This window comes from Leptodactylus fuscus, chromosome 4 (genome assembly GCF_031893055.1).
Source record: "Leptodactylus fuscus isolate aLepFus1 chromosome 4, aLepFus1.hap2, whole genome shotgun sequence".
Taxonomy (NCBI): Eukaryota; Metazoa; Chordata; class Amphibia; order Anura; family Leptodactylidae; genus Leptodactylus; species Leptodactylus fuscus.
Genome location: NC_134268.1, coordinates 213,163,353 through 213,179,493, shown reverse-complemented (window position 1 = coordinate 213,179,493; position 16,141 = coordinate 213,163,353). Strand labels below are relative to the sequence as shown.

Genomic DNA, 16,141 nt, shown 5'->3' with positions numbered 1-16,141 from the left:
CGAGGCCAAGGTAGTGGCAGCCACAAGACAATAGGGGAGGGTCCAGAGCCGCGCTGCAGGTAGGCGGGGGTCACGGACGAAGTCGCGGGTGTTGCTAATATTCTATGTACCGCAGTATTGCCTCAGGATATATACAGTCAGGATATATCACTCCTCAATGCCATCCATTATTCAAGGAAAAAAATTCCCTAAAATATTAATATGTACAGAAAAATAACAAAGATGACCAAAAAGTACCGCACCATGGTAAAGAAGTCAGAATACTGCAAATGTCATCTTGCAGTTATGTCTCAGGTAGATATGTGAGGATAGAAGTGGTCTAATTAGACATTGAGTCTTACCACAAGAGAGTGTAAAAGTGAGAGACAGAAATTGGCGAACCTCTTGAGAGGTCTTGGTTGTTTCGTCTTGGCTTAGGACAAGTTGGCTCTGCCATTCGTTTCGGTCCAAACTTGTTCAAATAGAACCGGAAGTGAAGTTATTCTAGGTGAAGACCCAGGGGAGGTATGGAAAAATAAACATTTACACTCATCACTTCTGGGCTTCCTCGTAGCATCTGATGCTCTCTTGGTCCTCCTCTGACTTCTTCCAACCTCCTGGGTGACGTCATACTCCCAGAGTCACATGGCAACATCTGGTACTATCTTTTGGCCCTCTTTGGGCTTCTTCCCATCTCCTGGGTGACGTCATGTGCCTGGGGTCACCACTGCGGACTTTGATGGAGCTCCTCGAGTGTCATGATGAAACTTTTGTTAAATTCGAATGTAACTCCCCTTCTGAGGGAATCCACTGGGGGACAATAAGGATTACAGAAATGGTTGTAGTAGTGACCTCTCCCCTAGATTGATCACACAATGCTTCCACCCGAATCTTCACCCGGCTTGTGAACACGCTGTTGTTTAGACTCCTCCACCAGGGGTCAATTCAGGAGAACCCCTGTAGCCTACCTGTAACTTCACTTTTATGAATGACCGTGAGCGCCAGTGAGTTTTTTATGCTCTCTGCGGCAAAACCGGTTTCGCAGCGGAGAGCCCATAGAGCTCACTGGCGCTCACGGTCGGACACTTTTCAAACCTATTCATTTGAATGGGTTTGAAAAATGCCTGCAGGTTTCCGTTTCCTGCCCAGTTTCGGGCAGGAAACGGAAACCTGAAAGCGGAGACTGGGCGCAGATGTGAACGAGCCCTTAGGGACAAAAAAATGTCATTTTAATGATACAACCCCTTTAATGTGATATGTAAAGCTGTGATGGCAAAGCTTTGCTCTGGACGTTCTCCACACAGATAGGACAATGCAGACGTCCAGCAGTAACTTGTCCTCTTGGTGCTCAGCTCACTGTTATATTAGCTGGTCAGAGTCTTTTCATTCCTGAGGCAAATATCTAAAAAAAACAAAATGGAGGCGGCTCTATCTCTGGGGTTACCTGAGGTAAAATGGTGGCCGCTTTCTCACTGTACCTCAGGTGACTTGCTCTTGTTTCTCTCTATCTCGGCTTCAAGTGAAATGAAGGAGTCTTTTCTCTCTCCCCTCAGAGATGATAAAACGGTCTCTCCATATCTGCACCGAGACCAGATAGAGGATTCTTTTTGCCCAACTCCTCCACACAGCTCCGCCATTACATCTCCTCTTCTTTCTCCCTCCATCAGGCTCCACCCACCTCCTTCCTCTGCTAGGATATTCAAAGTGAACATTTTGCAAATAAAGTTTTTAAAACATAATTTTACTTACATATGGATTGCTGCGATAGTTTTCAACCTCCCTGGTAAACCTGCTATAGTCTGGCAGATAAACAATGAGTTACATCTGATTTGGTCTGTTCTAGGGGGGTATCGTCACTCCTTGGGGAGAGACCACCATACAGGTGTGTGGAGACTTATTAAGCCTTTAGCACTCCACTTTGCAAAGGACCATGGGAAGAATATGCAAATCTGCCTTCCATGATGTAATTAGGAAGACAGAATCTCAGTGATATAGCCCAATAAAGGCTGCTCCCTTTAACATCATGCCCGACCTTCCAAGAGGCCTTTGTTTTGCAATGATGCTGGGATTATTACCCATACCTCCCAACTTTTGAAGAACCGAAAGAAGAACAAAATGTGCAGCGTGCAAATTTAGCCACACCCACTTTTGTGTTGATTCCGCCCATTCTCATTAATCTTTCATGTGCCCGCACACAGTATAATCCTCCTACAGTCACCCGTAAATTATATGTCCCCCCTCTATCTCTCCCCCAGTTTCATATACACCCTTCATCTGCCCCCAGTTTCATGCCCCCCCTCCATCTCTGCCCCCAGTTTCATGTCCCCTCCATCTCTGTCCCAGATTCATGTCCCCCATCTCTTCCCCCAAATTCATGTCCCCTCCATCTCTTCCCCCAGATTCATGTCCTCTCCATCTCTGCCCCCAGATTCATGTTCCCACATCTCTGCCCCCAGATTCATGTCCCCCCATCTCTGCCCCCAGATTCATGTCCCCTCCAACTCTGCCCCCAGATTCATGTCCCCTCCAACTCTGCCCCCAGATTCATGTCCCCTCCATCTCTGCCCCCAGATTCATGCCCCCCATCTCTGCCCCAGATTCATGTCCCCCCATCTCTGCCCCAGATTCATGTCCCCCCATCCCTGCCCCTAGATTCATGCCCCCCATCTCTGCCCCAGATTCATGTCCCTCCATCTCTGCCTCAGACTCATGTCCCCTCCATCTCTGCCCCCAGATTCATGTCCTCTCCATCTCTGCCCCCAGATTCATGTTCCCCATCTCTGACCCCAGATTCATATCCCCCATCTCTGCCCCCAGATTCATGTCCCCCCATCTCTTCCCCCAGATTCATGTCCTCTCCATCTCTGCCCCCAGATACATGTCCCCTCCATCTCTGCCCCCAGATTCATGTCCCCCATCTCTGCCCCCAGATTCATGTCCCCCATCTCTGCCCCCAGATTCATGTCCTCTGCATCTCTGCCCTCAGATTCATGTCCCCTCCATCTCTGCCCCCAGATTCATGTCCTCTCCATCTCTGCCCCCAGATTCGTGTCCCCTCCATCTCTGCCCCAGATTCATGTCCCCCCATCTCTGCCCCCAGATTCATGTCCCCTCCATCTCTGCCCCCAGATTCATGTCCCCTCATCTCTGCCCCAAGATTCATGTCCCCCATCTCTGCCCCAAGATTCATGTCCTCTCCATCTCTGCCCCAGATTCATGTCCCCCATCTCTGCCCCCAGATTCATGTCCCCCATCTCTGCCCCCAGATTCATGTCCCCTCCATCTCTGCCCCCAGATTAATGTCCCCTCCATCTCTGCCCCCAGATTCATGTCCCTCCATCTCGGCCCCCAGATTCATGTCCCATCCATTTCTGCCCCCAGATTCATGTCCTCTCCATCTCTGCCCCCAGATTCATGTCCCTCCATCTCTGCCCCCAGATTCATTTCCCCCATCTCTGCCCCCAGATTCATGTCCCCCATCTCTGCCCCAGATTCATGTCCCCTCCATCTCTGCCCCCAGATTCATGTCCCCTCCATCTCTGCCCCCAGATTCATGTCCCCCATCTCTGCCCCCAGATTCATGTCCTCTCCATCTCTGACCCCAGATTCATGTCCCCTCCATCTCTGCCCCCAGATTCATGTCCCCCATCTCTGCCCCCAGATTCATGTTCCCTCATCTCTGCCCCAGATTCATGTCCCCCATCTCTGCCCCCAGATTCATGTCCCCTCCATCTCTGCCCCCAGATTCATGTCCCCTCCATCTCTGCCCCAGATTCATGTCCCTCCATCTCTGCCCCAGATTCATGTCCCCTCCATCTCTGCCCCCAGATTCATGTCCCCCATCTCTGCCCCCAGATTCATGTCCCCTCCATCTCTTCCCCCAGATTCATGTCCCCTCCATCTCTGCCCCCAGATTCATGTCCCCTCCATCTCTTCCCCCAGATTCATGTCCCCTCCATCTCTGCCCCCAGATTCATGTCCCCTCCATCTCTGCCCCCAGATTCATGTCCCCTCATCTCTGCCCCAAGATTCATGTCCCCCATCTCTGCCCCAAGATTCATGTCCCCTCCATCTCTGCCCCCAAATTCATGTCCCCTCCATCTCTTCCCCCAGATTCATGTCCTCTCCATCTCTGCCCCCAGATTCATGTCCCCCATCTCTGCCCCCAGATTCATGTCCTCTGCATCTCTGCCCTCAGATTCATGTCCCCTCCATCTCTGCCCCCAGATTCATGTCCTCTCCATCTCTGCCCCCAGATTCGTGTCCCCTCCATCTCTGCCCCAGATTCATGTCCCCCATCTCTGCCCCCAGATTCATGTCCCCTCCATCTCTGCCCCCAGATTCATGTCCCCTCATCTCTGCCCCAAGATTCATGTCCCCCATCTCTGCCCCAAGATTCATGTCCTCTCCATCTCTGCCCCAGATTCATGTCCCCCATCTCTGCCCCAGATTCATGTCCCCTCCATCTCTGCCCCCAGATTCATGTCCCCCATCTCTGCCCCCAGATTCATGTCCCCTCCATCTCTGCCCCCAGATTCATGTCCCCTCCATCTCTGCCCCCAGATTCATGTCCCCCATCTCTGCCCCCAGATTCATGTCCTCTCCATCTCTGACCCCAGATTCTTGTCCCCTCCATCTCTGCCCCCAGATTCATGTCCCCCATCCCTGCCCCCAGATTCATGTCCCCCATCTCTGCCCCAGATTCATGTCCCTCCATCTCTGCCTCAGACTCATGTCCCCTCCATCTCTGCCCCCAGATTCATGTCCTCTCCATCTCTGCCCCCAGATTCATGTTCCCCATCTCTGACCCCAGATTCATATCCCCCATCTCTGCCCCCAGATTCATGTCCCCCCATCTCTTCCCCCAGATTCATGTCCTCTCCATCTCTGCCCCCAGATACATGTCCCCTCCATCTCTGCCCCCAGATTCATGTCCCCCATCTCTGCCCCCAGATTCATGTCCCCCATCTCTGCCCCCAGATTCATGTCCTCTGCATCTCTGCCCTCAGATTCATGTCCCCTCCATCTCTGCCCCCAGATTCATGTCCTCTCCATCTCTGCCCCCAGATTCGTGTCCCCTCCATCTCTGCCCCAGATTCATGTCCCCCCATCTCTGCCCCCAGATTCATGTCCCCTCCATCTCTGCCCCCAGATTCATGTCCCCTCATCTCTGCCCCAAGATTCATGTCCCCCATCTCTGCCCCAAGATTCATGTCCTCTCCATCTCTGCCCCAGATTCATGTCCCCCATCTCTGCCCCAGATTCATGTCCCCTCCATCTCTGCCCCCAGATTCATGTCCCCCATCTCTGCCCCCAGATTCATGTCCCCTCCATCTCTGCCCCCAGATTAATGTCCCCTCCATCTCTGCCCCCAGATTCATGTCCCTCCATCTCGGCCCCCAGATTCATGTCCCATCCATTTCTGCCCCCAGATTCATGTCCCCTCCATCTCTGCCCCCAGATTCATGTCCCTCCATCTCTGCCCCCAGATTCATTTCCCCCATCTCTGCCCCCAGATTCATGTCCCCCATCTCTGCCCCAGATTCATGTCCCCTCCATCTCTGCCCCCAGATTCATGTCCCCTCCATCTCTGCCCCCAGATTCATGTCCCCCATCTCTGCCCCCAGATTCATGTCCTCTCCATCTCTGACCCCAGATTCATGTCCCCTCCATCTCTGCCCCCAGATTCATGTCCCCCATCTCTGCCCCCAGATTCATGTCCCCTCATCTCTGCCCCCAGATTCATGTCCCCCATCTCTGCCCCCAGATTCATGTCCCCTCCATCTCTGCCCCCAGATTCATGTCCCCTCCATCTCTGCCCCAGATTCATGTCCCTCCATCTCTGCCCCAGATTCATGTCCCCTCCATCTCTGCCCCCAGATTCATGTCCCCCATCTCTGCCCCCAGATTCATGTCCCCTCCATCTCTTCCCCCAGATTCATGTCCCCTCCATCTCTGCCCCCAGATTCATGTCCCCTCCATCTCTTCCCCCAGATTCATGTCCCCTCCATCTCTGCCCCCAGATTCATGTCCCCTCCATCTCTGCCCCCAGATTCATGTCCCCTCATCTCTGCCCCAAGATTCATGTCCCCCATCTCTGCCCCAAGATTCATGTCCCCTCCATCTCTGCCCCAAATTCATGTCCCCTCCATCTCTTCCCCCAGATTCATGTCCTCTCCATCTCTGCCCCCAGATTCATGTCCCCCATCTCTGCCCCCAGATTCATGTCCTCTGCATCTCTGCCCTCAGATTCATGTCCCCTCCATCTCTGCCCCGATTCATGTCCTCTCCATCTCTGCCCCCAGATTCGTGTCCCCTCCATCTCTGCCCCAGATTCATGTCCCCCCATCTCTGCCCCCAGATTCATGTCCCCTCCATCTCTGCCCCCAGATTCATGTCCCCTCATCTCTGCCCCAAGATTCATGTCCCCCATCTCTGCCCCAAGATTCATGTCCTCTCCATCTCTGCCCCAGATTCATGTCCCCTATCTCTGCCCCAGATTCATGTCCCCTCCATCTCTGCCCCCAGATTCATGTCCCCCATCTCTGCCCCCAGATTCATGTCCCCTCCATCTCTGCCCCCAGATTAATGTCCCCTCCATCTCTGCCCCCAGATTCATGTCCCTCCATCTCGGCCCCCAGATTCATGTCCCATCCATTTCTGCCCCCAGATTCATGTCCCCTCCATCTCTGCCCCCAGATTCATGTCCCTCCATCTCTGCCCCCAGATTCATTTCCCCCATCTCTGCCCCCAGATTCATGTCCCCCATCTCTGCCCCAGATTCATGTCCCCTCCATCTCTGCCCCCAGATTCATGTCCCCTCCATCTCTGCCCCCAGATTCGTGTCCCCCATCTCTGCCCCCAGATTCATGTCCTCTCCATCTCTGACCCCAGATTCTTGTCCCCTCCATCTCTGCCCCCAGATTCATGTCCCCCATCTCTGCCCCCAGATTCATGTCCCCTCATCTCTGCCCCCAGATTCATGTCCCCCATCTCTGCCCCCAGATTCATATCCCCTCCATCTCTGCCCCAGATTCATGTCTCCTCTATCTCTGCCCCAGATTCATGTCCCTCCATCTCTGCCCCAGATTCATGTCCCCTCCATCTCTGCCCCCAGATTCATGTCCCCCATCTCTGCCCCCAGATTCATGTCCCCTCCATCTCTTCCCCCAGATTCATGTCCCCTCCATCTCTGCCCCAGATTCATGTCCCCTCCATCTCTTCCCCCAGATTCATGTCCCCTCCATCTCTGCCCCCAGATTCATGTCCCCCCTCCATCTCTGCCCCCAGATTCATGTCTCCACATCTCTGCCCCCATATTCATGTCCTCTCCATCTCTGCCCCCAGATTCATGTCCCCTCCATCTCTGCCCCCAGATTCATGTCCCCTCCATCTCTGCCCCCAGATTCATGTCTCCACATCTCTGCCCCCAGATTCATGTCCCCACATCTCTGCCCCCAGTGTCATGCCGTCCTCTCCTTCATCTGCCCCCAGTTTCACGTTCCACCTCTACATTACACTTACCTTCTCCTTGTTCCCCCGCTGCACTCTTTGCGCCTCTCTCTCTCACTGGCGCACAGTTGTAGATGCGATGTGACCTCATCACATCGCGTCTACAAGCCAGTAGGCGGCGTTCAGCGGCAAAGCAAGGAGCTGACCTGTGACAGCTCCTTGCTTCAGCCGCGTATGTGTTCAACTCTCCAGAGGACGCAGATCTGAGTTGAAATCGGGACATACCTCCCTCCAACCGGGACCGCGGGACATGTCACTGGAATCGTGAATGTCCCGCGGAAATCGGGACGGTTGGGAGGTATGTTATTACCAGGTATAGTCTCTCAACCGAAGATGGCCGTTTCGATGTTATTGCAATGAAACGGCCGTGCTTGGTTGAGAGACTATACCTGGTGATAATCGCAGCATCATTGCAAAACAAAGGCCTCTTGGAAGGTCGAGCATGATGTTAAAGGGAGCAGCCTTTATTGGGCCATATCACTGAGATTCTGTCTTCCTAATTACATCAGGGAAGACAGGCTTGCACATTCCAGTGAACGCCCTCTATTGGTTTGCAACACTGAGGCACCTGACTTCCTAATTACATCATGGAAGGCAGATTTGCATATTCTTCCCTTGGTCTGTTCTAGTGAGAGATCGCTGACCTCTAGATATACCTCCATGTCCTGCCGTATCTCATCTTGTATCCAGACTACAGGTGTAACATCTGTGGTAAATGTACTGCTATATACCATACAGAGCCTGTATATACCTCCATGTCCTGCCGTATCTCATCTTGTATCCAGACTACAGGTGTAATATCTGTGGTAAATGTACTGCTATATACCACACACAGCCTGTATATACCTTCATGTCCTGCCGTATCTCATCTTGTATCCAGACTACAGGTGTAACATCTGTGGTAAATGTACTGCTATATACCATACATAGCCTGTATATACCTCCATGTCCTGTTGTGGCAATGTAGTAGCTCCACAGGTAATACATCTCTTAGTATTACTCTGTGTGCCAGTCACTAGACTCCTGTACACCTTTTTATTGCAATGTGTGTCTTAACCGACTTTTAATGTTATCAGTAAAAGTTAATTTTTATTTCTATGCTAGATTTTTGTTTCACAATATGAAAATACAATAAAATAAACATAATATAAATAATAATACAATTATATAATAATAATAATTAATAATAATAATAATTCCTAATATTAATATTCATTGTATATTCTATACTTTATAGCTTTTCCCGTTTCTTCTCTGCCGATAACCAGTCTACATCACATTTCTAAATTCGGACACCCCACGCCCTTTATGTCATAACTTTTGTTTCAATATATTTTAGTTTTTATTTTACGCGTTATAATTTGACTATCTCCCAGTGATGCTTCCTCCTATGAGTCACAATGGCCACTCCTTCTGCTGCTGCGCAGGCTCTTTGTGTATAAAAGTTCCTTGGGAAGTTGAGTCTGTCCACTGGTCTGCGACCTGATCCGCCTTGTACAAGGCTCATCCTGAAGTTCACTCTATCTCCTGCAACCATGCACGTCTATGCTGCCCAGATCCTCGCTGCGGTCACCCTGCTGGTGCAAGCCCTTGCCGAAGTCCAGGATACGACCCCTGCTGCAAAAAGTAAGAGGGATGGGGTATTCTTTCATGTCCGCCTTTGCAGAAAAGGAAGTTTTATTTAGATTGCTTTTCCCTTCTAAGTTCCTGCAAGTAGTAAGTGCATGTGCTGATGTAGCAGAGCTCATCCTTGACCGAACTATTGCACAGCACCGTACTATACATATGATAGGCATAATAGCACAATGTGCAAACGACTCAGCTCTGCTACATCTGTAACAAACCCAATGTCTTGTATAGGAAATTGGCCGAGTTATCGCATCTTCCAGGGAGTTCTGTGTAAATATAACAAAAAGCAGAAATCCAGCAGCCCAGGAGAGTCTCAATTGATTAAAAATTAACTTTTATTAAATCCATGGTGAAGCACAAATACAGAATGCTAAATATTGAAAGGAAGCATAACTAGGCTGACGCGTTTCGGAAACAACTTTCCTTACTCGTATAGTGTAAATATAAGGACGTTGGAGCGCACATCCCTAGTCTGGAGTCTGAGCAGATCCTGCAAGCTCAACTGACACTTTAATGCATATGTTCACCTTAAGACCCCACGCACATGACCAAGTGCATCCAATGTGGGGCCGAGTTTGCAGTGGAATGCAGTCAGGTGACACTCAAAGTGACATCCAAGTGTCATCCGAGTGTATTCCGTAACGTATTCTGATCCGTTCCGATGACAGGGAGCAGTATGGTGAAGTTATATCCTGCTCTGTATCATTGGGATGGATTGGAAGCCCCCATAGATGTGACTGCACTCAGATGACACTCCAATCATTCTGCTGCAAACTCCAGCCACATAAGACTCGGTTGTGTGCATTGTGTCTAATCCTTCATGTACATGTCCACATTATGGATGGATTGGTGAAGTGTTCTGTGGACCCACATACTATGGGGCTACTTTATCAAGGACTGCATTTTCCATGCTAGTCTTTATCATCCTCGTCCTGCCGGAGTCTGCTCCTAATATGGGATAACGTGCACTCCTTGTCATAAATTAGGTGCATCGGGGGCCACACGGTGGCTGAGTGGTTAGCATTACAGCCTTGCAGTGCTGGAGTCCTGGTGTTCAAATCCCGCCAAGGGCATAAAACCATCTGCAAGGAGTTTGTATGTTCTCCCCGTGTTTGCATGGATTTCCATCCCATATTCTAAAAGACATACTGATAGGGAAAAATGTACATTGTGAGCTCTATGTGGGGCTCACAATCTACATTACAAAAAAAAAATAAAAAATTAGGTGCATCCTCTGAGGTCCGTGCACCAAAACAGGAATCTACACCAGCCAGTGACAAACTCCACTCTGCTACATCTGCAGCTGCTCTTATTCTGGATTTTTAATGTATATCCAGGATCCTGCTGGTAATGTCACAAGGTCGCGCCTGGTTGAGCAGCAGACTCTGCCATGTTTGTGTACTATTTTTGGGACATTGTTTGTAGTTAAGGAACAATAGTGCTGATGCAAGATACCGAACGATCAGCTGTGAGCAGGAGATCTCACCACCTACCAAAGGAACTACCACATGTTATCATGATAGCTGCATATGTCCCCCACCTCTGCAAAAAACTGTCTCATCCTGTTATATCTACATGCTGTGCCCCCTCCTCGTGTCCTCCAACCACAGTCTGTGGGCTGTATTATTAACATCACTCCGCACAGAGAACTAAATGATCCTGCAGTGTGTCTGTGTTTCTTTCTTTTTAGTTGCTATGATTCCTAGGATTTCTCTATCTGCCATGAGCTTGTACGTGTTTCTCTCTTGTTATATACTACTGTACCATCTATGAAACTGTAGATACAAGAGAAGAGACCACACCGAGCGGATCCTCGTGTAATAAATTAACAAAATTGGACTAATATAGGTTGGGACAAATGCCCCCTCACCTGAGGAGGTTGTGTAATATCACAACACTCAATAAACTCGTGGCACCCCAAATCAAGGGTCTAGGCAGCTGCTTGTAGACGTCACTCAGACGTAGAGATGCAGAGAAACAAATGGACCAGCCCCTTGGTAGGTTTCGGCCAAGAAGGAAAACAGCGCTCGCCCGATATGGAAAATAGGTACGCCTTTATTGATATACAACGCGTTTCGGGCCCATGTGGAATGAAATGTATGCACTTGAGAAAGGGCTGTGTGGCCCGAAACGCGTTGTGTATCAATAAAGGAGTACCTATTTTCTATATCGGGCGAGCGCTGTTTTCCTTCTTGGCCGAAACCTACCAAGGGGCTGGTCCATTTGTTTCTCTGCATCTATGAAACTGTATCACTGAAATTTCCCTATTGTGGGACTATTAAAGGATTATCTTATCTTATTATGACCTATATCCCCCTAACAACTTGTGATCTCTTTGCAGACACGACCGCCTGTCTTCTTCCCAAGGTTGTAGGGCCCTGTGAAGCCGCTTTTCCCAAATACTATTATGACCAAAACACCCAGGCGTGCCAGAAGTTTGTATACGGAGGCTGCAAAGGAAATGACAACAATTTCGAGTCCATGGAGGAGTGTGAAAAAACATGTTGGAGAATCAAAAGTGAGTTCTGCCATGGTGTAGCATTTATACCGTACTATACCCTCCCAAATTACTCAATGTATATACTGCTGCTTGATAAAGGAGTCATTGATAGGTCCTATGGAGGGCCACCTACCTATCATGAGGGCATCTTGTGGAATTAAGGAACCATCTCCCTTTAAGTACAAGTAGGCAGGTGTGGAAAGAATCCTGTGCAGTAAGAATACGTTCAGAAATAGAAGGGTTAATAGTTTATTTTTGTGAGCGATGAAAAGTGAAATGTAAATCCCATCAAAATTCGGTGTGACTTTTGCCCGCCATCAGTTCTTCTCGGTACTCGTAGACAGTTTTTGGCAGAACTGGGCATCAAGGTTGTTTCTGCCACCAATTTGGAAAACTAAGCCCAGATCTTCTATGGATGTTGCTTACTCCAATCCGTCTGTCTCTTCATGTCATCCCAGACAGAGTGGATGATGATGAGATCAGGGCTATATCTTTGGGGGCCGGATCATCACTTCCAAGACTCCTCCTCCAAAGGGCAAAGGTCACACCAAATATTGGTGGGATTTACATTTCTCCTCAATGGTCCCAGATTGTGACACAAAAATGAGTTCTAAACCAAGAGTGGTCGATCCCTTTTTTTTTTTTTTTTAAGCTAAACCACTTTTTAAAACCCTTGTTCCATTTGGCGGGACTTGGAGTCACCAGATCGATTTCCTCTCATGTATCCTAGTGTGACAAATGTAGGGTTGGGTGGGAGAGGACGCTTCTTGGCTTTCTGTGACCCAAGATGAAAAGTAATATTGCGCCTCCCACAAAAAGTTGGAGATGAGTATGTGTAGGGATAGGTCAATGTACTTCCACATCATGGAAGGGGAGGTCCTTGCCTCATCGATGGGGCACTTCTGTATAACTAGATATTTTCCAACAAATTTTTGCCCCAATTGTCTTCTCAAGCAATGGATTGCCAACAGTCAACATCTTTCTGCCAAAGATATAGTAGCCGTAACAAAAATTTGAGGGAATGGTTGGCCACTGGTGGACATACCACCATACGTAGGCTCTTACTAAAAATGACAGATTTGAAGTGACCTCCTAACAACACCTTTTCTCGTAGCCACGCTTCCACACCGGCCTGTCTTACTATATAATATGTTCCTATCTTACGACGTTATTTTTATAATATTGGTTTCTAATCTCCAATCTTTTGACCTTGAACTTTTTGTCTTCCATTTGACAGAAGTCCCCGAAATTTGCCGAATGAAGCCAGATCCAGGCCTCTGCCTAGCCTACATGAATCGTTTTGCTTTCAACCTGACGACCATGAATTGTGAAAATTTTATTTATGGCGGCTGCGGTGGCAATGCCAATAATTTCAAAGATGAAGCTTCTTGTCTCGAGACCTGTACCCCCAAAACAAGTGAATGATGTCATTCAATGGTGTCCTGCTGGGCCATGAGCGGGGCCTTTATATAACATAATGCGACGTAACTTGTACGACCTAATAAAAATATCAGGAACGATGAAATGATAAAAAAAATTGTTGAAATTGAAAAAATATAAATGTAAAAGAAATTTTTAAAAAAATGTAAGCATGTAAAAAGAGTGATTGTGGTAAAATTTTTGTAAACTATGCACACGCAAAGGGTCTAATTTGACAACGATTGACCTATTATGGCATTAGATAGTGGATAAAAACTTTAAAAACACATACATATAGTGATGACAAGCTTTTGAAGAACTTATGTTCCCTATAGTGACTAGTATTACTCATTCCTACCCATTATGATCACTAACAGATGGGTATAGGGAACTGGGAAATTTTTAACCCTCCACTGTCTAAATGAAGCAGTGTGGATTAACGATAAAAGCACCCTGATAAAATTTTTTAGAACACCCTATAATCGCTGTCCAGAGTCAATTGTTGGTTATCTTGGTAGTGACAGTGATATGACGGGCACATGAACCAAATAAAACAGTGGCCAAACTTTCTGATATGATTATATTCACATATGGGTTAATGCTGTGTTTTCCTGGGACCCTGAAACCATACAAGATACACCTACCTAATAGTAGTGCGTCCCGTTGCACTAGTTAACCCCTAAATGCAAATACTACTTGTATGACTGGCACATAGTAATTCGGGATAGCAACCCGACAATACTATGATCCTATGACATTACTCAAACAGTCAAAGGATCGGGTAAGGGTGTTAAGACTCCACTCAAACTGAGGTCAATAACGAGCCAGGTTCATACAGACGTAGATATGATGCCCTAATCATTCACCCAAATATATAGCCATATTCATATGTCCAAAGCTGGAGCATAGCCATGTCCATAGTACTCATGTATTAGTGTCTAAATGGAAACACATTTGGATATAAATCCCAATGTAGATGGATTATAAGATCCGCTGATGTATAATCAAAAAAAATCAGCTGGACATGCATAGATACAAGTTGTACTGTCGCTGATGTACAGTACAGACCAAAAGTTTGGACGCACCTTCTCATTCAGAGAGTTTCTGTATTTTCATGACTATGACAATTGTAGATTCACACTGAAGGCATCAAAACTCAGAAGTAACACATGTGGGATTATATACTTACCAAAAAGTGTGACACAACTGAAAATCTGCCTTATATTTTCGGTTCTTCAAGGTAGCCACCTTTTGCTTTGATTCCTGCTTTGCACACTCTTGGCATTCTCTTGATGAGCTTTAAGAGGTAGTCACCTGAAATGGTCTTCCAACAGCACTTGTTGGCCCTTTTGCCTTCACTCTGCGGTCCAGCTCACCCCAAAACATCTGGATTGGGTTCAGGTCTGGTGACTGTGGAGGCCAGGTCATCTGGCGTAGCCCCCCATCACTCTCCTTCTTGGTCAGATAGCCCTTACATAGCCTGGAGGTGTTTGGGGCCATTGTCCTGTTGAAAAATAAATGATGGTCCAACTAAACGCAAACCGGATGGAATAGCATGCCGCTGCAAGATGCTGTGGTAGCCATGCTGGTTCAGTATAAATCCCCAACAGTGTCACCAGTTTGGCCCCCCCACACCATCACACCTCCTCCTCCATGCTTCATGGTGGGAACCAGGCATGTAGACTCCATCCGTTCACTGTTTCTGCGTCGCATAAAGACACGGTGGTTGGAACCAAAGATCTCAAATTTGTTTGTTTGAAAACTGTTTTTATTGAATACAATGCACTAGATAACAGGAGGAAACAATCGTATAAAAGCAGACATTGTATACATTTTTTTTTTCATTTTCATGGGGAGGAACCAAAAACAGGTGGTAAAAACAGGGTGGATGTGAGATGGGGGTAGGGGTAATGGGTGGAGCAAGGGGAAGGGTCAGGAACAGCAGAGACAATACATCAAACAGAGATATTACAGAATTTTACGGAATAGCAGATCATCCTTGACGGTAATTATCAACGGCAGAGCCATGGCTAATCAATGGTTTACAGCGATTTTGCAGATGTATATGTGTATATGTGTGAAGGGAAGAACACCGAGTACAGAGTACAGGGCCAGGGAGCGGGCATAGTGGGCATAAACAATAGATATATTCAAAGAATAGGTATTGTAGACCATAGATAATGTATAGTATATCGAGCTTATAGAATATTTAGCATACACATACATACACACATATATACATACATACATATATATATACATGTACATATATACAAACACATACTAACCATGCACATATATACCCATGTACACATACATACGTACACACATGCACATACATACCACACACAGACATACATACTCACACACAGGCACCCGCCCGGGGTTGGGGTGGGGATCTAACGGGCAGGGGGTGAGATAGCAGGCAAAATGTCAGACAGTAAGGTCCCCTTGGACACCAACCAGGGGGACCACGTTTTCAAGAATGAAGATCTAGTCATGGTGTGCCAATGGTCACGTTCCAGCTGAATAGCAAGGTTATCGCATTGCGGATTCGTTAGTAGGATCCATCTCTCTAATTGTTGAGCCTTATAGTAAGTAAACAAGTCAGGGAAGCCCACTCCACCTCTGCAAGGCAACTGAATCAATTGGGAGTACTTAACTCTAGGCCTCTTGCGTTTCCAAAGAAAGGACGAGAGGATGCGTCTAACTTTGTCAAAAAAGGATCTAGGGAGTTTAATAGGCAAAGAGCGTAACAAATATAATAATTTAGGAAAAATGTAAGTCTTAATCAGATTCTTGCGCCCTAGCCAGGATGTAAATGGTAAAGAGAGGTTGGACAATTGTTCCTCAATGCCAGCAAGCAAGGAAGAGTAATTATGTGGAAAGAGATATGACGGGTCGTTTGAAATGCGGATTCCCAAGAATTTAACTTCCGTCTGAGGCCAGTGGAAGGGTGAGTTTGATTTTAATTGGGCCACTGAAATATCATCTAAGGTGATATTCAGAATTTCGGATTTACTCAAATTTATCTTAAAATTGGATGCTCTTCCAAATTCAGTGAAGAGAGTGGTTAACTGAGGGAGGGCAGAAACAGGATTG

At 47.7% G+C, this 16,141-nt stretch overlaps 1 protein-coding gene across 1 annotated transcript; it reads left to right on the top strand.

Annotated features, from left to right (window-relative positions):
* Window positions 1-222: 222 nt before the first annotated feature.
* LOC142201192 (thrombin inhibitor hemalin-like) lies at window positions 223-13,045 on the top strand. The gene is made up of 4 exons (XM_075272019.1): window positions 223-294; window positions 8,937-9,117; window positions 11,462-11,638; window positions 12,783-13,045. Exons 1-4 carry the CDS (start codon window positions 223-225, stop codon window positions 13,043-13,045), a joined length of 693 nt encoding a protein of 230 aa, XP_075128120.1.
* The last annotated feature ends 3,096 nt before the right edge of the window (window positions 13,046-16,141 follow it).